Source organism: Bactrocera oleae, chromosome X (genome assembly GCF_042242935.1).
Source record: "Bactrocera oleae isolate idBacOlea1 chromosome X, idBacOlea1, whole genome shotgun sequence".
Classification (NCBI taxonomy): Eukaryota; Metazoa; Arthropoda; class Insecta; order Diptera; family Tephritidae; genus Bactrocera; species Bactrocera oleae.
The window spans coordinates 33,159,230-33,185,032 of NC_091541.1; the positions used below are offsets into that span (position 1 = coordinate 33,159,230).

Here is a 25,803-nt window from a genome sequence, read left to right on the forward strand (position 1 = left end):
TATTTGAAATTTTCTCAATACCTTCGAGTATTATCTGTGCTATGAGATCGCTGCCTATTAGAATATTTATTTGAGCGGGGGCGTTGCAGTCGGGATCTGCTAGCTTTAGGTGTGAAACCTTTTGCCAATGCTTGCTATTTATGTGATAGCTTGGAAGCATGTTAGTAAGTTGCGGAAGGACAATAGCTTCTGCTACAATTCGCTTATCCGCTTGGGGGGAAATTAGGGTAATGGGGCAGATGTTATTTGAGTTTTGGACTACTCTTCCGCCCATTCCCGTAATTTTAAAATTGGATTGTTTTGATGGTATACTCTACTTTGATTTTCGCTGTGTAGCGTTTAGGTTTTTATTGCCTTTGAGCAGCATGGTGCTTCTTGGCAATTTTCGGGATTTCGCACTTCGGGATTCGCTGTTGCAACTAAACCCGTCGCTCTTTTCATATTTGCGCTGTTTGGGGGTGATCTGGAAAAATTGTTATAATGAAGCATAGAATGATGTCGTTTATGACAATAAACGCAATTAAATTTGCTTTCGCACTCTTTAAGTGTATGCGCATGTGATAGGCCATTTGTACAAAGTCAATTTTTTGAATCTCTCGCAAGATTTGAGCTTATGCCCCCTTGTAAATAGTTCGCATGACGTTTGTTTGTACTGTTCAGATGTGAACGTGTCGAATTGTTGTTGCTGCTGGCTTGGGGACTGTGGAAGCTTCTATTTGGGTCGTGTTGAACGGTTTTCGTTCTGACCATTTTTTTATCTACCCTTTCTGCGATTTCGTATTGGGTTATTAAAAAATCTTTCATCTGTTGCCACGTTGGGCATTTTTTTCGAGATGAGAGCGATTGCTCCCACAAAAGTAACGATTTTTCTGGTAATGCGACGGTGCATATGTTTACCAGTATAGGGTCCCAGCTGTTTGTGGGAATATTTTGTGTCGATAAAACCGACAAACAATTAGAAACAGTGGTTTGTAGTCTAATAAATTCTTCACTTGTTTCTTTTTGAATTTTAGGCAAGTTTATAAGTGTCGTTACTTGTTTATCGACCAATATTCTTTCATTTTCATATCTTGCTTTTAGAGCTTCCCAAGCCAAATTGAAATTGTCGTCATTTAGTGCGAACTGTTTAACTATGACGCCTGCTTGACCTTTTGTTTTGTATCGGAGGTGATACAATTTTTGTGCTTTTGATAATTTTGGATGGTTGATATATACGGCAGTGAACATGTCCCGGAAGGACGGCCATTCTTCATAACCTCCATAAAATATTTCTGTGTCACATGCGGGCACCTCGAGATGGATGCCTGAACTTGCCTCTTGACTTTGAATTTGTGGCAAAAGCCACAAAACACAATAGAATCTACGCAAAATGAAGGAACAAATTCATGAGAAGTAACGGTATTTCCAATTCAAGCTAACTGAACGCAGACTTTCTGGTGCCTATATTTACTTGTTATTACACTGAAATCCCGTTATCTCAAAAATGAAAAAAGGAATATAAAATTTTTGTTTTTGCATTTTGAACTTAAGAATATAAAGAAATACATGTACAAAATTTGAACTGAAATACCTATTTACATTGTTTTTACTTCACTTAAAAAATAGTGTCGGGTGTCAAATTGTATAGTCAGTTCACCAGAAATCCATTATTTTTCCAATAGATGGCTTTTGTAATGAGAATCTCGCGTTTTAAAAGTTGGATCCGGTTACGGTATACGGCGTTAGAAAGATTTTGAGTCCTCCTATTGGCTGGGATTTAGAAAACATTCCCTGAATTCGGGGTTAAAATGGGTATGTACGGTTAGAAGAAGGGGAAAACTTCAGTTTAGCATCCCACGATTTCAAGTTCAATAGGGGTATGGTTGGATAGAGGAATGGCCGCCGAAAACTTTTAGTTTTCGAGATATTTGCATTTAAGTTGAAAATTTCACAAATTTTATTTTACAATTTCTCGATTTATGGTTAACTTTTCTTTTATATTATGCCCTTATTATACACTAACACTTCACTACAATGTTTCTACATATTTATTTTATATTAAATATTTAAATATTTGCTTTAAAAAAGCATTTTATTTTTACACAATTTTCGTTATATGAACAACAACAAATGGGTTCCATGTTGACATCTAACAAGTGTTGCCATATCTATTATATATATATATTTATATTTTGAAAACGAATTAATATGAACAATAAAAGAGGATTATACCCCAAATACATGAACTATAATTTTGTTCATTCCCTTCTATTGATAAATTATGGTATTGGATTGGCGGTAATAATTATATATAATCGTGATCTGGAGAATCTCCTCTATCCAACCATACTCCTCTTAACCCTGAAATCGTGGGATGCTTAACTAAAGCCGACCCAGAAGAAGTTCTCCAGACTAAGAATATATATAAATACATAGTTGCCGTTGACTTACGTTTTTGAGCTATTTGCATTTAAAGGTCAAAAATTCAACAATTTAAAGACCCCGTTTCTTCGTTTTATATTGGATTTTCTACTTAAATTTTAACTTTTAATCCACTAACACTTCACTAAATCGTTTTTACACATTTATTTTATATTAAATATTGCATAAATAAAATTTACCTCTCCTATTTCCTACGGATACAGGTTTTCCAGATTGAGAATATAGGGCAAAATTTCGGTTTCTCCGGAGCAAAGATCTGATGGTATGGACGAATAAGATCAAGAATATATACACATATCCCACCCTGATTTTTTTTTAGAGATTTGTGTATGAAGCCCTAAAATTGTCACACGCGCACATTTTTGTTTGGTGGATATATACAATATAAAACAACATAAGCGTAAAATTCATCGTAAATCGAAAAATTGCATACTATAAATTGGTAATTTAAATACAAATGATTCACAAACCATAAGTCACCGACAACTATGTGTATAAATATCCCTAAGTTGGAGAACCTCCTCTATCTTTACCTATTAACTTAGCAAGCTTAAACTCATTCGGGGGTTGCTACTCTAAATCCCAGCCAATATGCTGTGTAGACTTTTTGGTTTATAGTCAGAAATCTTACGGCCTACCATTATTTACTTCTTATTTAGATTTGAAATTAATGTGTTAGAACATCCACAATAAAAACATCTAAATAAAATTTTAATGAAAACGTTACTTCTTTCTATATGAAAGGTTCTTTTGTATATTGCTTTTACTGTTCTATAGTTGTGTATCGAATAATCTAATTTAGCCGTAACCTTTCCTTTATTTAAATGCTTGCCGGCTTTTTGAGATTGCATTTTTCGATAAGTATCGATTAACATTAGAGCCAGCAAAATCGACCATTGTATAAATTTACATGTAACCAGTCCTAATACTATGTTCGCACCGAATTGAAATCCTCTTGAAAACACAATTTGTGGATTGTGGAACCAAAGTCGTTCTGACCGACAATGTGTGTTTTCGATGAGTTTTCATTGACAGTTCACACATCTATTTGTTTACATTTGTTATGTACCCTACAAGAAAAGTGACGGTCATCTGATCTCATCCCCTCCTCTCAATAGCTCTGCTTACGTCTTTCTCCAATCAGTGGATAGTTCTGAATGTAAAAATTCAAATGTAAATTAACACTACTGACATATGTTGTTATTGTTGTAACGGTCCCCGTTTGGGTGATTAATTCCAGATTCGTTGTCGTCGAGGTCATCTAACGGGAGGCCCAGGAAACGAGCTGTTTCGACGCGGTCGGACCATAGGGAGAAGGGTGTTAGATGAGTGGGGTTTGTTGGGCATGCAAAGAGGTGGTTAGTGCCATGCGGAGAACCATTGCGCGCAGGACATGTGTTTGGTATGTCGGGGTCTATTCTGGATAAGTAGGAGTTTAACCTGCTACAGTATCCAGAATGAAGTTGCGCGAGGGTCACTCTGGTTTCGTGAGGCAACTCGAGCTCTACGTCTGCTATAGGTGGTTGGTGGTATGACTCATAGTACGCCATTCGCTGAGAGGGAGTCGATGAAGGTGTTAACGGCTCCACTGTGAATGTGGTCAGTGCCTGTCTGAAGTTCATAGCGTCCGAAGTCCGGTCGGCGTACTGTCTGATGTCGCCGACGTAATCAAGGAAAGACCTCTTGATGTTCCTAGGAGGCGGCTCCGTTACAAGCAGGCGACTACAGGGGTGGTTTCTACGAAAGCACCCTAGCAGAAACTGTTTGGAGAGGAGTTCGTTGTGTTCCTTAACCGGAAGCATACGGGCCTCACTATGTAGGTGTTCGATTGGAGACATCAAGAGCCATCCCGTGATAGTCCGGAGTGCAGCGTACTGACAGGTCTGAAGCTTCTTCTTCTGCGTGCCACTGCATCCAGGCGACCATATTGTTCAAAGTAGATATCTGTATATACGGCATAATTCAAATTTGATTGTTTGGGTTTGAAGTCGAATAAAAATGAGTCTTCGGATGTATGCTTTTCAACATTTTCTTTCAACAAATATTTGCTCGATTTTTTGGTTGTAGTTGGAGGAAGTGGCGGTGGAGACGATGGAGGTTTTAATTTTCCAAGTTGATGTGATTGTATTGTGTGTTTAGCGCGTGCACCCAAAGTGTTGGACAATAAATTTTGAGTCTGCAAATTAATATTATCAGTTAACGAATTCGATGTTTTACTATTATTGACATTGGGCGAATAATTTTGTCCTCTGCTCTTTGAAGACGACGGCAAAATATTTTGACACTTGTTGTACTTAAACTAGCACAAGATGAGATAGACGAAGATGAATTTGATGATAACGATGAAGCAGACAGAGACATATTTTCCAAGTACTTCAAAGAAATTTCAGGTGTTATTAGAGTTTCGTTAATGATCTCATTTTGTTGAGTTGTTTTCAAAGTATACCAAAGCGTGCCATATGATGATTTTGTAGTGGTTATATCAGATGCAATACGCTGAGCTAATGGATTTAAATTATAAAAATAATCTTGTGCCATTTGCAGATTTAACGAGGTAAACTGGAAAGCGGCCATTTTTATAACACTTATTTTTATGTAGCTCATACAAACGGGAGTTTTCACGACTTTCCTGATACTTCCATTCTAAATAATAGAAAATTGTGTTACTACCATCAGTAAACAGCTTTGATTACATGGCAAGTGGGTTACGAGATTCGGTGTTCCAGTGGAGTTAAATTCTGATCAAGAATGAAATCTCGAGTCAGCTTTAAGTTAAGAAATGTATCAGAAACTAGGTCTCCGGAAAACAGATAGAATTAACTCCAAGAAGAGAAGGACGGCTGAAGAAGTTATTTCTAATAGGTGGAGGGCAGTGTGACGACCACGGATGATAGAACAAAATCGAATCGACGATAAATTGTCAGAAGCAACTAGTTAGCGAATTCGTAGTTAAAGATTTACTATATAAGGGATGCTGGATTGTGCAGCATACACAGTTCTAATTATAGTGTTGCCGTGTAAAGAGCAACTAAGCTATAAGCCAGAATTTAGCAATCAAACCAAAAACAAATTTCGACCGCATATTTCTGGTAGTTGGAACTAGCAAAGCATTCCTTATATCGATAATCCTTGCTGAGGTACCATCAAGAATTGGCATCCCAATGGCCGTTGCATCATCTGGCATCGCAGCAGCTTTATTAAATGGAGGTAGAACAGCTCATTTGGCATTTAAGGGTCGTTAGGGACCTAACCAAAACTTTATCGGCAACATGTTGAAAAATGGTTTCTCAATATCTGGTTAGCAACATTCTGTCAGTTAAGTTCTGGTAAACTGTTCCGAATAAAGGAGCCTTGGTTAGTTTCTAACCAGAAAATTAAATGACACCTGGCCGCTGTAAAATCTTAAGTAAAAATCAGCAGCATAAATGGCTTTCGGACGGGGACTTTTTTGTCGTTCATTCTCATTATATGTTATTTGAGTATTCACAAGGTGTCATATTGTGTCATATCGCCATATTGTTTTATTTTTTTATGACTGTCATATCAACACTGTTGTTGTTTCCCATGCAAAATTGAAATACGAAAAATACAACATGGCGAGGTATGTTTTTTGAGTGTACTATTCCTTCAGCTGTATATGTTTACGTTTTTATTGTTGACGTTTAAGTGCCTAAAATTAATAAATTAATTAAATTTCATAAATTTCTTTAATAATATGGAAGGAAACCATGATATTCCAGTAAATTAAGTTAAAGAAAAGTAAAGACCAAAACGCCGCCATTTCAACATAAAGAAATTTTATTTTTGTCACTTTCTCGGGGCATTTTTGTATTCTTAATTTTTTACTACTAGCTGGTGAAGTGTATTAATATTACACAATATGACATACAACAATTAAGGGGTGCTCACATGTGTCGTATTTTTTAAGATTCTTGAAATACGACATAAGACATAAGACAAAGCTTGTGAAATGCCTATATGCATATTTGCATTCATATATGCATATTTCATACAAAAAAGAGGTAATAACCTTAATATTTCCGAAAATTATGTAAATATTCCTTTGAAACCGAGCTCTGTTGCAACCATGCAAAGCATTTTAAAATGAAAAGAATACGACGAGTTGCATAGCAACGAGCTGTTACGAAATAGATCACATAGCGTTTCTTCGTTTTTCCTCCTCGTCCCCTCGCTTACGAAAACCGGTTTTGACAGCAAAAAGAGTCCTCTTCTAAACATGTAGATATACAGTTATGCGTGTTCACAATGCAAGTTTGTTCACAATAATCAAACTATTTGTAGGTAAGCTAACCACAACTTGGCGAAAACGGTTCTGTCAGTCAAAGCTGGTGTATTGAGAAAGTGGGCCTTATTTTATTAGTTTATAATGAAAAAGTTTAAGTGAAATGAATAGAATAATGTTGCGTAAAAAAATTTGAATTATATTCAACTAAACGCATTTATCTATTGACAATTATTATGGTTATCGAATTCACTTCTCCCACAAAAATTTTTTGGCACCTTTTATATCCGAAGGAACATTTAAAAAACTCGTTTTTAATGGGTTACTAGAGGATCTCGTATACGAATTGCTGTGGCTAAGGTATACATTATTTATAAACTATTCAATACAGTAAAATTGTATTTATGAATAAAAACGAAAACGTTATTGCCGGTGTAAGAATAACCCCGCGGATTACTTCCAAATTAGAAAATTATTGATACTACTTTTCATCGATTTGTTATTAAGCTCAAAGAAATATTAAATATGTTATGTTGATTTTTTTTTATAAACTTTATATTCAAGTTGGTAACTAATGAGTAATTTTCAAAGTTGTTAGTTGATAACATTTGAGTAATGGAAGAAGGTAGATCATTCTTAATTTTAACAATAATATTTATAGGTTTTCTTTATAAACATTTTCAAATTCAAATTGATTTAGCTCTTTTGTATTGCATTGTACATCTGGCAGTATCATTGGAAAACGTGGCAAGAAGACCATTTCTCCATTAAATTTTCAAGTCAATATGGTTGCTATAGTAATATTTTTGATTACCAAACGTGTACCGTTACATAATTAAGATGGATTCAAATTACGCTGAATAATAATAGGTGAACCAATTTTTAACCTAAGATTATGTGATGAAATTCCGAGATTCTAGATAATATATTGTTCCAATTTCCATTCCATCTACAGTAGTTATTTAAAATGCATCTGGTAACTTGCAACAACTATTGCAACTGGAAACTAGTGCTAGTGTAGTTAGTTGATCCAAAATAATAAATTTTTATTTTTCGGAACGTACTCTCAATTAATTAAGCTTTTTTTTCGTTATACACTGCGTACTTGTTAAATTGTATTGTTTCTTAGGGTGGATCAGTTTGTAATTGCTTGCACACATTTATGGTCCATTGAAGTGTTTCACCATCCATGATAAGACAGCACCACTGAAAACTTCATCGTTGCCGTTTAAATCGTGCATTGTTCTGTGCAATGCTTAGAGAATATTTGTGAGCTATTATGCTCTCATCTCAAATTATAATTGAACTTTTTATCAACACTGCTCTATTCCGCTATTTTTTATATTAGAAGTTGCGTTTGGTTATTTTTGAGTGCCTCTGCGTCATTCGTCGATAATTTAGCAAAGTAGCCGCAACGCCTTGTCGATCCATGCGATTTCTTATCGGTTCCACATGGCGCGTCCTAAAAAAAACAGCCTTTTTCAGTAGCAATATCCACTATAACCCATATATTTATGTATATATACAAAAATTACTGTACTCTTGCAGCCAAATCGGTTAAACCGTTTTAGTGTTATTAATAGTCTAACTAACACGACTCGTTTTTGTATACACTTCATTTTTCAAAATCAATATATTTTGTACTTATAAATTCAAACAAATACAACTTTCGCATTCAGAATCCCTTTTAACCATTCACTTAATTTCATTTATTCTAATCATTTCACTTAAAAAATTTCCCCGAAAAAAGTAACGGGGAAATCTTGTATTTATCAATCTTGATTCCTTTCAGCATTCCTTGTAGGCTAGGAGAAGCTGACTTGCTGAGGCCCACACGTACTTCTTTCTCGAAGAACGTTATCAAAATTATTGATAATTTGAAAAGGGAATTAAAAGTTCAAATCTAACGCGTTTCTTGAGTCATGGTGTAGATGAGATGAAATCAGATTCTCTGTTCAGATGACTCCGCTGAAGCTCTTTAAAAGTTAAAGTTTTCCTCTGACCATTCGGACGGGTGCATTCAATTCGACTGCGAATGTAAAGTGTTGGTGTGTTTATCGTCGAGGAGACAAGCTAGAGCGTTATAAAGTTGGATTTCAACCTGTGTTCCTGTGTGTTAGGGTTCCCTGAGCCAATAGCTCATCGATTGTTATTTGAATTTCCAACTTCGCCATAAACGAGAGTCTTCTCGAACTAGTGTACACGGGATTTAATTTTCATTGAGTAAACATTAACTTTCGGCCCTTCTTGTTTAATTGTGCATATATATTGTACAGTGGTAGCAGACTGGCAACTAGCTAGTGGGCTTCTATATAAATCAAGAAAGCGAAGTGCACGAACAAAACTTATTTTGAGCTCTTATGTTAAATAACTCATTTGGGTTAAAACTAATTGTCTTTGTTTGGCCCAATGCTATTTGCATTTTGTTTAAAAGGTCACGCCCAACCAGCACTGGTACAACCGCATCTGAGTCTGGCAAAATAGAAAAATTGTGGAGCAATTTGTGCTGACAAAATATAAATTTACATGTGAAAATACCATAAATTTTTAATTGTTTATTACCGATTCCACGATATTGTGTCAACTTTTGTTTACTGCTGAGTTTTACTGATTATGAAACGTAAGACCGTTTTATGAAACTAATGGGACCGCCAGTATCAAATAAAGCAAAAAGAGGAATTATACAATATAAGTGCACTTTTTTTATTGAGGAAGGCAACACTCACCAAATTATTTGAAGAAAATCGTTCTGCCTGTTGACGGACTTCAGGATTTGCATCATCTCCTACAGCGGCTGCAATATTCGGTTGTTTCCTGGTGTAGCGAAACGAGGACAGTTTTGGCGTGTGTGGCCGATTTCGGAGCACATGAAGCATGAATTCGGTGGACGTCTGGGAGCCGTACAAGCATTCTGATGCCATGTTGAAAGCAACTAAAATAACGTACGCTGCTTATATCCACTTGTCCACTTAAAGCTGGTTTGGCCTTTGTCTGGATGGTCGCTTGGACTGTGAAAGTTTTCCGCTCGGTATATAAATAGATTTGTCATTCAAACAATCAATGATTATATCATCCAAATCAGCTTCAAGTTCTTTAACTCGGCTAGCAATATATTGCATTTGGACAATGTATTATCACGGTGTTTCTGCTGGTTTAATACGACGCAAAAAATTTTAAAATGGGCGTGGCACCGCCAACCCTTAGGTGAAATCCTATATCTTAGAAACTATCGAACTAATGTCAACCAAATTTTGTTATGTGAGGTTACCCAGCCATTCCTATAACACACTTTGAAAATAAACGAAATCGTACATCGACTGTAAAACTATGCAGCTAAAAGCAGGTACTATCCAAAAATGCCCCTAAAGCTATGCAGCTTAAAGCATCAACGATCCATGCTGTCATTTGAATAAAAAATTTACTCAAACGCATCCTTAAAGAAAGTGAAAAAACTACGTGTGATTAATAGTAAGTATGGTTTAAAATACTAAAAAATACGAACTTAAAGAACATTAAGCTAAAAGGAGAAAAATAATATAGGTTTAAAAAATTAAAAAACACGCTTTTAAACCACTTCAAACTAAAAAGCGAAAAAAAAAATTCCCTATATAAACTGACCGAAATATTGACCGATGGTGTGCGATTCGGTTCAGATGGTGTGCACACGATTAAACCGGTATCGATACAATTTCCAGCAAAATATAGCTATGGAACTGCCGAGAGACGAATGTTACCAGTAATCCTGAATTGGGCTTCAACCGTCCACAAGACGCAAGGTTGTACAGTTGATCATGCAATTGTTTATCTAGACTCGCGACTGTTTGCTGCTGGACAAGCTAATGTAGCACTTAGTCGTGTGAGATCTTTAGACGGTATTCGGATTGAAGAACTTGATTGCTCTAAGTTAACAGGAAAAACCCCGTGCAACAATGTAGCTTTAGATGATATGACTAGTGAATAAAAACTTGCACCCGATATATTAAAAAGCACATCCCACGTTAACAACAACCAAATAATTAAAGAATTAAAATATTATTTGTATTTAGTTGAACAATTTAGTTTATTATTCGAATTTTATTATGACGTTGTACACAATAAAATTCCTTAATATACATGTTTATATATTGAACAATTTATAATATAGGATCGGTAACGTATTGAAGTGTTACGCGCAGGAGCTGTCGTATCGAATTTTAGGTGTTGACGCGGCGCAGTGTAGACTTGAAAAATTGAGTTGCGCGCAGGATCGCTATTACTTCGAATGAGGTGGAAAAGCTGCGCTGATCATTCCTTTTGTTGGCTGGTGATGTACACGCGCGGTGTTCTGGTGTGTTGTACACTGTCCTATGTGGTGTCATCTGGTGTGGTGTATTGGTGAGAACGTGGTGGGCATTATTAGGGTGCGCCAGTTTTTCCGAGTAGAGTGGTGTGGTTATTTACTGAGGCTTAGCTCATTTAAACATCCTGGGCCCCCTAAGCGAATATTTTGCCTAGTGTTGCACATATTTGCAGTAAACGTTCCAGGTATCTCGGCGTACTGTTGGAGTAGCAGAGCGCGCGGTATGCATGATAATGCAGTAGTGGTAGATCCATATTTACCTGTACGTGTAGGATGGAATTTTGATTTTGAAATGGATATTATGTGTTTCGCTTTGGAAGTTAGTGCGTTAAGCAAGCAACGTTGTTTGGCATTTATTAGATTGGTGGCTGTGACGACGTATTATTAGATGGTATAATTTTGTTTATTCATTTTATTGCCGGTTATCTACTATTACTTTATTATCGGCTTATAGGATGGCGACTCCACGCCTAGCTCAGATATGGCCAGAATGGGTGCTCCATTGAAACCTTTGAAGAGGGATATTGCGAGCGTAAGATTTGTGATTTATGGCTACTTTTTAACTGGATTTGTATTAAAGTATTACAAGTATTTCCCATAAACCACCAATACGAGGAGGGCTTAGATATATGCGATTAGAGCGACCTTTGCTTGTTGTAAGGCTTGGTGCGTTATTGTATCGCATTGGGAGTATGGGGATCGCTTAACTTTATTTTTAAATTGTTTTATATGATTATATTATGAAAAAGTAAGCTACTAGAGGACAATTTGTTATGTGTCAATTTTTCGACTTTTTTGGGACAGTTTTGATATATATTTAAGTGCGTATGCATTAATTTGGCAAGTAGGATTTTTGTATCATTGTTGGCAAGAGCCATCCTGCGGGGTCGAAAAGTCACATATTTGTGTTTTTAAAACTGATCTTGTCAGAAGGGACTCTGGCTTTGTTTTTTCTGCCAATTCGTGCAGTGTGGAACATTGTGAATTTAGTGGTAGTCGTATGACGTACCGGCCATTATTTGATCGAGTAGTTGTGGCTTTGTAGAAGTCTTCACAATACTGATCTTCTGGGGTTGTAATTGATATGAGGTGGCATTTTTCTAACTCCCGAAATTTCCTTGATTGTGAATTAAGGTATTCTTTGAATTTTCGTCAACTTGAGTTCTTGATGTGGAAACTGGTTCAGGAACTAGTCCACTTAGAATCCAACCAAATATAGTGTTTTGTGCCAATAGTGTATTTGAAATTTTCTCAATACCTTCGAGTATTATCTGTGCTATGAGATCGCTGCCTATTAGAATATTTATTTGAGCGGGGGCGTTGCAGTCGGGATCTGCTAGCTTTAGGTGTGAAGCCTTTTGCCAATGCTTGCTATTTATGTGATAGCTTGGAAGCATGTTAGTAAGTTGCGGAAGGACAATAGCTTCTGCTACAATTCGCTTATCCGCTTGGGGGGAAATTAGGGTAATGGGGCAGATGTTATTTGAGTTTTGGACTACTCTTCCGCCCATTCCCGTAATTTTAAAATTGGATTGTTTTGATGGTATACTCTACTTTGATTTTCGCTGTGTAGCGTTTAGGTTTTTATTGCCTTTGAGCAGCATGGTGCTTCTTGGCAATTTTCGGGATTTCGCACTTCGGGATTCGCTGTTGCAACTAAACCCGTCGCTCTTTTCATATTTGCGCTGTTTGGGGGTGATCTGGAAAAATTGTTATAATGAAGCATAGAATGATGTCGTTTATGACAATAAACGCAATTAAATTTGCTTTCGCACTCTTTAAGTGTATGCGCATGTGATAGGCCATTTGTACAAAGTCTTTTTGTTTTTATAAAATTGTTTCTGTCGATAATAGTCAATTTTTTAAATCTCTCGCAAGATTTGAGCTTATGCCCCCTTGTAAATAGTTCGCATGACGTTTGTTTGTACTGTTCAGATGTGAACGTGTCGAATTGTTGTTGCTGCTGGCTTGGGGACTGTGGAAGCTTCTATTTGGGTCGTGTTGAACGGTTTTCGTTCTGACCATTTTTTTATCTACCCTTTCTGCGATTTCGTATTGGGTTATTAAAAAGTCTTTCATCTGTTGCCACGTTGGGCATTTTTTTCGAGATGAGAGCGATTGCTCCCACAAAAGTAAAGATTTTTCTGGTAATGCGACGTTGCATATGTTTACCAGTATAGGGTCCCAGCTGTTTGTGGGAATATTTTGTGTCGATAAAACCGACAAACAATTAGAAACAGTGGATTGTAGTCTAATAAATTCTTCACTTGTTTCTTTTTGAATTTTAGGCAAGTTTATAAGTGTCGTTACTTGTTTATCGACCAATATTCTTTCATTTTCATATCTTGCTTTTAGAGCTTCCCAAGCCAAATTAAAATTGTCGTCATTTAGTGCGAACTGTTTAACTATGACGCCTGCTTGACCTTTTGTTTTGTATCGGAGGTGATACAATTTTTGTGCTTTTGATAATTTTGGATGGTTGATATATACGGCAGTGAACATGTCCCGGAAGGACGGCCATTCTTCATAACCTCCATAAAATATTTCTGTGTCACATGCGGGCACCTCGAGATGGATGCCTGAACTTGCCTCTTGACTTTGAATTTGTGGCAAAAGCCACAAAACACAATAGAATCTACGCAAAATGAAGGAACAAATTCATGAGAAGTAACGGTATTTCCAATTCAAGCTAACTGAACGCAGACTTTCTGGTGCCTATATTTACTTGTTATTACACTAAAATCCCGTTATCTCAAAAATGAAAAAAGGAATATAAAATTTTTGTTTTTGCATTTTGAACTTAAGAATATAAAGAAGAAATACATGTACAAAATTTGAACTGAAATACCTATTTACATTGTTTTTACTTCACTTAAAAAATAGTGCCGGGTGAACGCAGACTTCATTGGCTATGTGTATATTTATAAATATATTTAACGCACTTTACACATATTTTTCAAGTCACTTAGTTGTTGTTCTTGTTGTAGCGGCAAAGTTCTTCAGAATTCACATGAATTAGCTGTAATTACCAGTTCAGTGCGTTACAACATTTTCTTGTGAAAAAATTACCCTGGTCGGTCCAACACCGGGGTGCTTATAGCTCTTTTGCACCAAACTCCTTTCAGCAGCGGAAAAAATAAAATAATTAATTTTAATGTATCACAATTTTTTATTTTTAATGCATGTGTATTAAAAAAATTTAAAAAAAAAAAGTTTTTTCTTGGTTTGTTTTTTTTTTGAAAAAAAATTATTGAAAAAATTCACTGCCCGCTCACGGATTTGTAATATTCGCGTCTAAATAAGACGATTTAAAAAAATTTCAGTTTTGAGGTCTCCTTAGTTGGGGGACCTAAACTATAAATTTACCAAAGTAATATTTAAAATAGTGCTTTATAAAGGAGCGAATCAAATGTTTGAATATGTTCATATGCATATATGGAAAATATTTTAGACATATTTTCGTACTCTTCAAATTGTATAGTCAGTTCACCAGAAATCCATTATTTTTCCAATAGATGGCTTTTGTAATGAGAATCTCGCGTTTTAAAAGTTGGATCCGGTATACGGCGTTAGAAAGATTTTGAGTCCTCCTATTGGCTGGGATTTAGAAAACATTCCCTGAATTCGGGGTTAAAATGTATGTACGGTTAGAAGAAGGGGAAAACTTCAGTTTAGCATCCCACGATTTCAGGTTCAATAGGGGTATGGTTGGATAGAGGAATGGCCGCCGAAAACTTTTAGTTTTCGAGATATTTGCATTTTAAGTTGAAAATTTCACAAATTTTATTTTACAATTTCTCGATTTATGGTTAACTTTTCTTTTATATTATGCCCTTATTATACACTAACACTTCACTACAATGTTTCTACATATTTATTTTATATTAAATATTTAAATATTTGCTTTAGCATTTTATTTTTACACAATTTTCGTTATATGAACAATAACAAATGGGTTCCATGTTGACATCTAACAAGTGTTGCCATATCTATTATATATATATATTTATATTTTGAAAACGAATTAATATGAACAATAAAAGAGGATTATACCCCAAATACATGAACTATAATTTTGTTCATTCCCTTCTATTGATAAATTATGGTATTGGATTGGCGGTAATAATTATATATATTCGTGATCTGGAGAATCTCCTCTATCCAACCATACTCCTCTTAACCCTGGAATCGTGGGATGCTTAACTAAAGCCGACCCAGAAGAAGTTCTCCAGACTTAGAATATATAAAAATACATAGTTGCCGTTGACTTACGTTTTTGAGCTATTTGCATTTAAAGGTCAAAAATTCAACAATTTAAAGACCCCGTTTCTTCGTTTTATATTGGATTTTCTACTTAAATTTTAACTTTTAATCCACTAACACTTCACTAAATCGTTTTTACACATTTATTTTATATTAAATATTGCATAAATAAAATTTACCTCTCCTATTTCCTACGGATACAGGTTTTCCAGATTGAGAATATAGGGCAAAATTTCGGTTTCTCCGGAGCAGAGATCTGATGGTATGGACGAATAAGATCAAGAATAAATACACATATCCCACCCTGATTTTTTTTTAGAGATTTGTGTTTGGAGCCCAAAAATTGTAAAACTAATAAATGCTATTTCAGAATGTGTCACACACGCACATTTTTGTTTGGTGGATATATACAATATAAAACAACATAAGCGTAAAATTCATCGCAAATCGAAAAATTGCATACTATAAATTGGTAATTTAAATACAAATGATTCACAAACCATAAGTCACCGACAACTATGTGTATAAATATCCCTAAGTTGGAGAACCTCCTCTATCTTCACCTATTAACTTAGCAAGCTTAAACTCATTCGGGGGTTGCTATTCTAAATCCCAGCCAATATGCTGTGTAGACTTTTTGGTTTATAGTCAGAAATCTTACGGCCTACCATTATTTACTTCTTATTTAGATTTGAAATTAATGTGTTAGAACATCCACAATAAAAACATCTAAATAAAATTTTAATGAAAACGTTACTTTTTTCTATATAAAAGGTTCTTTTGTATATTGCTTTTACTGTTCTATAGTTGTGTATCGAATAATCTAATTTAGCCTTAACCTTTCCTTTATTTAAATGCTTGCCGGCTTTTTGAGATTGCATTTTTCGATAAGTATCGATTACATTAGAGCCAGCAAAATCGACCATTGTATAAATTTACATGTAACCAGTCCTAATACTATGTTCGCACCGAATTGAAATCCTCTTGGAAACACAATTTGTGGATTGTGGAACCAAAGTCGTTCTGACCGACATTGTGTGTTTTCGATGAGTTTTCATTGACAGTTCACACATCTATTTGTTTACATTTGTTATGTACCCTACAAGAAAAGTGACGGTCATCTGATCTCATCCCCTCCTCTCAATAGCTCTGCTTACGTCTTTCTTCAATCAGTGGTTCTGAATGTAAAAATTCAAATGTAAATTAACAGTACTGACATTTGTTGTTATTGTTGTAACGGTCCCCGTTTGGGTGATTAATTCCAGATTCGTTGTCGTCGAGGTCATCTAACGGGAGGCCCAGGAAACGAGCTGTTTCGACGCGGTCGGACCATAGGGAGAAGGGTGTTAGGTGAGTGGGGTTTGTTGGGCATGCAAAGAGGTGGTTAGTGTCATGCGGAGAACCATTGCGTGCAGGACATGTGTTTGGTATGTCGGGGTCTATTCTGGATAAGTAGGAGTTTAACCTGCTACAGTATCCAGAATGAAGTTGCGCGAGGGTCACTCTGGTTTCGTGAGGCAACTCGAGCTCTACGTCTGCTATAGGTGGTTGGTGGTTTGACTCATAGTACGCCATTCACTGAGAGGGAGTCGATGAAGGTGTTAACGGCTCCACTGTGAATGTGGTCAGTGCCTGTCTGAAGTTCATAGCGTCCGAAGTCCGGTCGGCGTACTGTCTGATGTCGTCGACGTAATCAAGGAAAGACCTCTTGATGTTCCTAGGAGGCGGCTCCGCTACAAGCAGGCGACTACAGGGGTGGTTTCTACGAAAGCACCCTAGCAGAAACTGTTTGGAGAGGAGTTCGTTGTGTTCCTTAACCGGAAGCATACGGGCCTCACTATGTAGGTGTTCGATTGGAGACATCAAGAGGCATCCCGTGATAGTCCGGAGTGCAGCGTACTGACAGGTCTGAAGCTTCTTCTTCTGCGTGCCACTGCATCCAGGCGACCATATTGTTCAAAGTAGACATCTGTATATACGGCATAATTCAAATTTGATTGTTTGGGTTTGAAGTCGAGTAAAAATGAGTCTTCGGATGTATGCTTTTCAACATTTTCTTTCAACAAATATTTGCTCGATTTATTTTTACACTTATTAAAATTTCGTGAAGAAAGCGCTTGAGTTGCCCTAGCAGGTGGAATCTTGAATACTTCTGGCGATATAGGTATTAGTCGTTTATTTTTTCTAGAAATCTTCAAATGATTATTAAAGGTGCTCTTTAACTCCTTTTGTAAGCGTTCAGAGTTTTTAGTTAGAGCTACATTTTCAGCCAAATTTCCATTTCTCGGCTCGTTTGAAGTAGGGCATTTATAATCAAAATTAGTGTTCAGATTTATGTCATCCAAATCAGCTTCATAATACTGCTTCTGTAGATCAATCTGTGATTTTGTGCGATAACTGAAAGGTTGCGAATGTTCATCGCGGTATGCCCCTAATACATCATCATAAATAGTTTTTAGAGCCACTTTCTGAGCGGTATATGTATGGAGGTTGATTCCATCATAAATATAATTCGTTTTCTCATTGGTAGCCTTTACTTGATTTGTTTTCAATTTGTTTTTTTGTTTTTCAGCATTTTCGGTTTTCGTCAATTTTTTGGTTGTAGTTGGAGGAAGTGGCGGTGGAGACGATGGAGGTTTTAATTTTCCAAGTTGATGTGATTGTATTGTGTGTTTAGCGCGTGCAATCAAAGTGTTGGACAATAAATTTTGAGTCTGCAAATTAATATTATCAGTTAACGAATTCGATGTTTTACTATTATTGACATTGGGCGAATAATTTTGTCCTCTGCCCTTTGAAGACGACGGCAAAATATGTTTGACACTTGTTGTACTTAAACTAGCACAAGATGAGATAGACGAAGATGAATTTGATGATAACGATGAAGTAGACAGAGACATATTTTCCAAGTACTTCAAAGAAATTTCAGGTGTTATTAGAGTTTCGTTAATGATCTCATTTTGTTGAGTTGCTTTCAAAGTATACCAAAGCGTGCCATATGATGATTTTGTAGTGGTTATATCAGATGCAATACGCTGAGCTAATGGATTTAAATTATAAAAATAATCTTGTGCCATTTGCAGATTTAACGAGGTAAACTGGAAAGCGGCCATTTTTATAACACTTATTTTTATGTAGCTCATACAAACGGGAGTTTTCACGACTTTCCTGATAATTCCATTCTAAATAATAGAAAATTGTGTTACTACCATCAGTAAACAGCTTTGATTACATGGCAAGTGGGTTACGAGATTCGGTGTTCCAATGGAGTTAAATTCTGATCAAGAATGAAATCTCGAGTCAGCTTTCGGCAACATGTTGAAAAATGGTTTCTCAATATCTGGTTAGCAACATTCTGTCAGTTAAGTTCTGGTAAACTGTTCCGAAAAAAGGAGCCTTGGTTAGTTTCTAACCAGAAAATTAAATGACACCTGTCCGCTGTAAAATCTTAAGTAAAAATCAGCAGCATAAATGGCTTTCGGACGGGGACTTTTTGTCGCTCATTCTCATTATATGTTATTTAAGTATTCACAAGGTGTCATATTGTGTCATATCGCCATATTGTTTTATTTTTTTATGACTGTCATATCAACACTGTTGTTGTTTCCCATGCAAAATTGAAATACGACAAATACAACATGGCGAGGTATGTTTTTGAGTGTACTATTCCTTCAGCTGTATATGTTTACGTTTTTATTGTTGACGTTTAAGTGCCTAAAATTAATAAAATAATTAAATTTCATAAATTTCTTTAATAATATGGAAGGAAACCATGATATTCCAGTAAATTAAGTTAAAGAAAAGTAAAAACCAAAACGCCGCCATTTCAACATAAAGAAATTTTATTTTTGTCACTTTCTCGGGGCATTTTTGTATTCTTAATTTTTCACTACTAGCTGGTGAAGTGTATTAATATTACACAATATGACATACAACAATTAAGGGGTGCTCACATGTGTCGTATTTTTTAAGATTCTTGAAATACGACATAAGACATAAGACAAAGCTTGTGAAATGCCTATATGCATATTTGCATTCATATATGCATATATCATACAAAAAAGAGGTAATAACCTTAATATTTCCGAAAATTATGTAAATATTCCTTTGAAACCGAGCTCTGTTGCAACCATGCAACGCATTTTAAAATGAAAAGAAAACGACGAATTGCATAGCAACGAGCTGTTACGAAATAGATCACATAGCGTTTCTTCGTTTTTCCTCCTCGTCCCCTCGCTTACGAAAACCGGTTTTGACAGCAAAAAGAGTCCTCTTCTAAACATGTAGATATACAGTTATGCGTGTTCACAATGCAAGTTTGTTCGCAATAATCAAACTATTTGTAGGTAAGCTAACCACAACTTGGCGAAAACGGTTCTGTCAGTCAAAGCTGGTGTATTGAGAAAGTGGGCCTTATTTTATTAGTTTATAATGAAAAAGTTTAAGTGAAATGAATAGAATAATGTTGCGTAAAAAAATTTGAATTATATTCAACTAAACGCATTTATCTATTGACAATTATTATGGTTATCGAATTCACTTCTCCCACAAAAATTTTTTGGCACCTTTTATATCCGAAGGAACATTTAAAAAACTCGTTTTTAATGGGTTACTAGAGGATCTCGTATACGAATTGCTGTGGCTAAGGTATACATTATTTATAAACTATTCAATACAGTAAAATTGTATTTATGAATAAAAACGAAAACGTTATTGCCGGTGTAAGAATAACCCCGCGGATTACTTCCAAATTAGAAAATTATTGATACTACTTTTCATCGATTTGTTATTAAGCTCAAAGAAATATTAAATATGTTATGTTGATTTTTTTTTATAAACTTTATATTCAAGTTGGTAACTAATGAGTAATTTTCAAAGTTGTTAGTTGATAACATTTGAGTAATGGAAGAAGGTAGATCATTCTTAATTTTTAACAATAATATTTATAGGTTTTCTTTATAAACATTTTCAAATTCAAATTGATTTAGCTCTTTTGTATTGCATTGTACATCTGGCAGTATCATTGGAAAACGTGGCAAGAAGACCATTTCTCCATTAAATTTTCAAGTCAATATGGTTGCTATAGTAATATTTTTGATTACCAAACGTGTACCGTTACATAATTAAGATGGATTCAAATTACGCTGAATAATAATAGGTGAACCAATTTTTAACCTAAGATTATGTGATGAAATTCCGAGATTCTAGATAATATATTGTTCCAATTTCCATTCCATCTACAGTAGTTATTTAAAATGCATCTGGTAACTTGCAACAACTATTGCAACTGGAAACTAGTGCTAGTGTAGTTAGTTGATCCAAAATAATAAATTTTTATTTTTCGGAACGTACTCTCAATTAATTAAGCTTTTTTTTCGTTATACACTGCGTACTTGTTAAATTGTATTGTTTCTTAGGGTGGATCAGTTTGTAATTGCTTGCACACATTTATGGTCCATTGAAGTGTTTCACCATCCATGATAAGACAGCACCACTGAAAACTTCATCGTTGCCGTTTAAATCGTGCATTGTTCTGTGCAATGCTTAGAGAATATTTGTGAGCTATTATGCTCTCATCTCAAATTATAATTGAACTTTTTATCAACACTGCTCTATTCCGCTATTTTTTATATTAGAAGTTGCGTTTGGTTATTTTTGAGTGCCTCTGCGTCATTCGTCGATAATTTAGCAAAGTAGCCGCAACGCCTTGTCGATCCATGCGATTTCTTATCGGTTCCACATGGCGCGTCCTAAAAAAAACAGCCTTTTTCAGTAGCAACATCCACTATAACCCATATATTTATGTATATATACAAAAATTACTGTACTCTTGCAGTTGCAATTATTATTATTTTTATAATATATAAGTTCTAAGCTATCTCCTCAACAATTTTCAGACAAATCGGTTAAACCGTTCTAGTGTTATTAATAGTCTAACTAACACGACTCGTTTTTGTATACACTTCATTTTTCAAAATCAATATATTTTGTACTTATAAATTCAAACAAATACAACTTTCGCATTCAGAATCCCTTTTAACCATTCACTTAATTTCATTTATTCTAATCATTTCACTTAAAAAATTTCCCCGAAAAAAGTAACGGGGAAATCTTGTATTTATCAATCTTGATTCCTTTCAGCATTCCTTGTAGGCTAGGAAAAGCTGACTTGCTGAGGCCCACACGTACTTCTTTCTCGAAGAACGTTATCAAAATTATTGATAATTTGAAAAGGGAATTAAAAGTTCAAATCTAACGCGTTTCTTGAGTCATGGTGTAGATGAGATGAAATCATATTCTCTGTTCAGATGACTCCGCTGAAGCTCTTTAAAAGTTAAAGTTTTCCTCTGACCATTCGGACGATGTGTTGGGTGCATTCAATTCGACTGCGAATGTAAAGTGTTGGTGTGTTTATCGTCGAGGAGACAAGCTAGAGCGTTGTAAAGTTGGATCTCAACCTGTGTTCCTGTGTGTTAGGGTTCCCTGAGCCAATAGCTCATCGATTGTTCTTTGAATTTCCAACTTCGCCAAAAACGAGAGTCTTCTCGAACTAGTGTACACGGGATTTAATTTTCATTGAGTAAACATTAACTTTCGGCCCTTCTCGTTTAATTGTGCATATATATTGTACAGTGGTAGCAGACTGGCAACTAGCTAGTGGGCTTCTATATAAATCAAGAAAGCGAAGTGCACGAACAAAACTTATTTTGAGCTCTTATGTTAAATAACTCATTTGGGTTAAAACTAATTGTCTTTGTTTGGCCCAATGCTATTTGCATTTTGTTTAAAAGGTCACGCCCAACCAGCACTGGTACAACCGCATCTGAGTCTGGCAAAATAGAAAAATTGTGGAGCAATTTGTGCTGACAAAATATAAATTTACATGTGAAAATACCATAAATTTTTAATTGTTTATTACCGATTCCACGATATTGTGTCAACTTTTGTTTACTGCTGAGTTTTACTGATTATGACACGTAAGACCGTTTTATGAAACTAATGGGACCGCCAGTATCAAATAAAGCAAAAAGAGGAATTATACAATATAAGTGCACTTTTTTTATTGAGGAAGGCAACACTCACCAAATTATTTGAAGAAAATCGTTCTGCCTGTTGACGGACTTCAGGATTTGCATCATCTCCTACAGCGGCTGCAATATTCGGTTGTTTCCTGGTGTAGCGAAACGAGGACAGTTTTGGCGTGTGTGGCCGATTTCGGAGCACATGAAGCATGAATTCGGTGGACGTCTGGGAGCCGTACAAGCATTCTGATGCCATGTTGAAAGCAACTAAAATAACGTACGCTGCTTATATCCACTTGTCCACTTAAAGCTGGTTTGGCCTTTGTCTGGATGGTCGCTTGGACTGTGAAAGTTTTCCGCTCGGTATATAAATAGATTTGTCATTCAAACAATCAATGAGTATATCATCCAAATCAGCTTCAAGTTCTTTAACTCGGCTAGCAATATATTGCATTTGGACAATGTATTATCACGGTGTTTCTGCTGGTTTAATACGACGCAAAAAATTTTAAAATGGGCGTGGCACCGCCAACCCTTAGGTGAAATCCTATATCTTAGAAACTATCGAACTAATGTCAACCAAATTTTGTTATGTGAGGTTACCCAGCCATTCCTATAACACACTTTGAAAATGGATGAAATCGTACATCGACTATAAAACTATGCAGCTAAAAGCAGGTACTATCCAAAAATGCCCCTAAAGCTATGCAGCTTAAAGCATCAACGATTCATGCTGTCATTTGAATAAAAAATTTACTCAAACGCATCCTTAAAGAAAGTGAAAAAACTACGTGTGATTAATAGTAAGTATGGTTTAAAATACTAAAAAATACGAACTTAAAGAACATTAAGCTAAAAGGAGAAAAATAATATAGGTTTAAAAAATTAAAAAACACGCTTTTAAACCACTTCAAACTAAAAAGCGAAAAAAAAAATTCCTTATATAAACTGACAAATATTGACCGATGGTATGCGATTCGGTTCACGCACACGATTAAACCGGTATCGATACAATTTCCAGTAAAATATAGCTATGGAACTGCCGAGAGACGAATGTTACCAGTAATCCTGAATTGGGCTTCAACCGTCCACAAGATGCAAGGTTGTACAGTTGATCATGCAATTGTTTATCTAGACTCGCGACTGTTTGCTGCTGGACAAGCTAATGTAGCACTTAGTCGTGTGAGATCTTTAGACGGTATTCGGATTGAAGAACTTGATTGCTCTAAGTTAACAGGAAAAACCCCGTGCAACAGTGTAGCTTTAGATGAAATGACTAGTGAATAAAAACTTGCACCCGATATATTAAGAAGCACATCCCACGTTGACAGCAACCAAACAATTAAAGAATTAAAATATTATTTGTATTTAGTTGAACAATTTAGTTTATTATTCGAATTTTATTATGACGTTGTACACAATAAAATTCCTTAATATACATGTTTATATATTGAACAATTTATAATATAGGATCGGTAACATATTGAAGTGTTACGCGCAGGAGCTGTCGTATCGAATTTTAGGTGTTGACGCGGCGCAGTGTAGACTTGAAAAATTGAGTTGCGCGCAGGATCGCTATTACTTCGAATGAGGTGGAAAAGCTGCGCTGATCATTCCTTTTGTTAGCTGGTGATGTACACGCGCGGTGTTCTGGTGTGTTGTACACTGTCCTATGTGGTGTCATCTGGTGTGGTGTATTGGTGAGAACGTGGTGGGCATTATTAGGGTGCGCCAGTTTTTCCGAGTAGAGTGGTGTGGTTATTTACTGAGGCTTAGCTCATTTAAACATCCTGGGCCCCCTAAGCGAATATTTTGCCTAGTGTTGCACATATTTGCAGTAAACGTTCCAGGTATCTCGGCGTACTGTTGGAGTAGCAGAGCGCGCGGTATGCATGATAATGCAGTAGTGGTAGATCCATATTTACCTGTACGTGTAGGATGGAATTTTGATTTTGAAATGGATATTATGTGTTTCGATTTGGAAGTTAGTGCGTTAAGCAAGCAACGTTGTTTTGCATTTATTAGATTGGTGGTTGTGACGACGTATTATTAGATGGTATAATTTTGTTTATTCATTTTATTGCCGGTTATCTACTATTACTTTATTATCGGCTTATAGGATGGCGACTCCACGCCTAGCTCAGATATGGCCAGAATGGGTGCTCCATTGAAACCTTTGAAGAGGGATATTGCGAGCGTAAGATTTGTGATTTATGGCTACTTTTTAACTGGATTTGTATTAAAGTATTACAAGTATTTCCCATAAACCACCAATACGAGGAGGGCTTAGATATATGCGATTAGAGCGACCTTTGCTTGTTGTAAGGCTTGGTGCGTTATTGTATCGCATTGGGAGTATGGGGATCGCTTAACTTTATTTTTAAATTGTTTTATATGATTATATTATGAAAAAGTAAGCTACTAGAGGACAATTTGTTATGTGTCAATTTTTCGACTTTTTTGGGACAATTTTGATATATATTAAAGTGCGTATGCATTAATTTGGCAAGTAGGATTTTGGTATCATTATTGGCAAGAGCCATCCTGCGGGGTCGAAAAGTCACATATTTGTGTTTTTAAAACTGATCTTGTCAGAAGGGACTCTGGCTTTGTTTTTTCTGCCAATTCGTGCAGTGTGGAACATTGTGAATTTAGTGGTAGTCGTATGACGTACCGGCCATTATTTGATCGAGTAGTTGTGGCTTTGTAGAAGTCTTCACAATACTGATCTTCTCGGGTTGTAATTCATATGAGGTGGCATTTTTCTAACTCCCGAAATTCCCTTGATTGTGAATTAAGGTATTCTTTGAATTTTCGTCAACTTGAATTCTTGATGTGGAAACTGGTTCAGGAACTAGTCCACTTAGAATCCAACCAAATATAGTGTTTTGTGCCAATAGTGTATTTGAAATTTTCTCAATACCTTCGAGTATTATCTGTGCTATGAGATCGCTGCCTATTAGAATATCAATTTGAGCGGGGGCGTTGCAGTCGGGATCTGCTAGCTTTAGGTGTGAAACCTTTTGCCAATGCTTGCTATTTATGTGATAGCTTGGAAGCATGTTAGTAAGTTGCGGAAGAACTATAGCTTCTGCTACAATTCGCTTATCCGCTTGGGGGGAAATTAGGGTAATGGGGCAGATGTTATTTGAGTTTTGGACTACTCTTCCGCCCATTCCCGTAATTTTAAAATTGGATTGTTTTGATGGTGTACTCTACTTTGATTTTCGCTGTGTAGCGTTTAGGTTTTTATTGCCTTTGAGCAGCATGGTGCTTCTTGGCAATTTTCGGGATTTCGCACTTCGGGATTCGCTGTTGCAACTAAACCCGTGGCTCTTTTCATATTTGCGCTGTTTGGGAGTGATCTGGAAAAATTGTTATAATGAAGCATAGAATGATGTCGTTTATGACAATAAACGCAATTAAATTTGCTTTCGCACTCTTTAAGTGTATGCGCATGTGATAGGCCATTTGTACAAAGTCTTTTTGTTTTTATAAAATTGTTTCTGTCGATA

General features: G+C 35.9%; 1 protein-coding gene and 1 long non-coding RNA gene across 3 annotated transcripts; both read right to left on the reverse strand.

The window, feature by feature from the left end:
- Nucleotides 1-13,776: 13,776 nt before the first annotated feature.
- LOC138858024 (uncharacterized) lies at nt 13,777-16,125 on the reverse strand. Of its 2 annotated transcripts, none has more exons than XR_011397301.1 (2): nt 16,024-16,125; nt 13,777-14,121 (listed from the first exon to the last, which is right to left on the reverse strand). It is a non-coding gene; the product is annotated as an uncharacterized lncRNA (long non-coding RNA). The 2 variants fall into 2 exon arrangements; XR_011397302.1 differs by lacking the exon at nt 16,024-16,125 and adding an exon at nt 14,469-16,017.
- Nucleotides 16,126-16,529: 404 nt separating this feature from the next.
- LOC118683631 (uncharacterized) lies at nt 16,530-18,901 on the reverse strand. The gene has a single exon (XM_070112679.1). It carries the CDS (start codon nt 18,407-18,409, stop codon nt 17,129-17,131), a length of 1,281 nt encoding a protein of 426 aa, XP_069968780.1. The 5' UTR covers nt 18,410-18,901; the 3' UTR covers nt 16,530-17,128.
- Between the last annotated feature and the right edge of the window lie 6,902 nt (nt 18,902-25,803).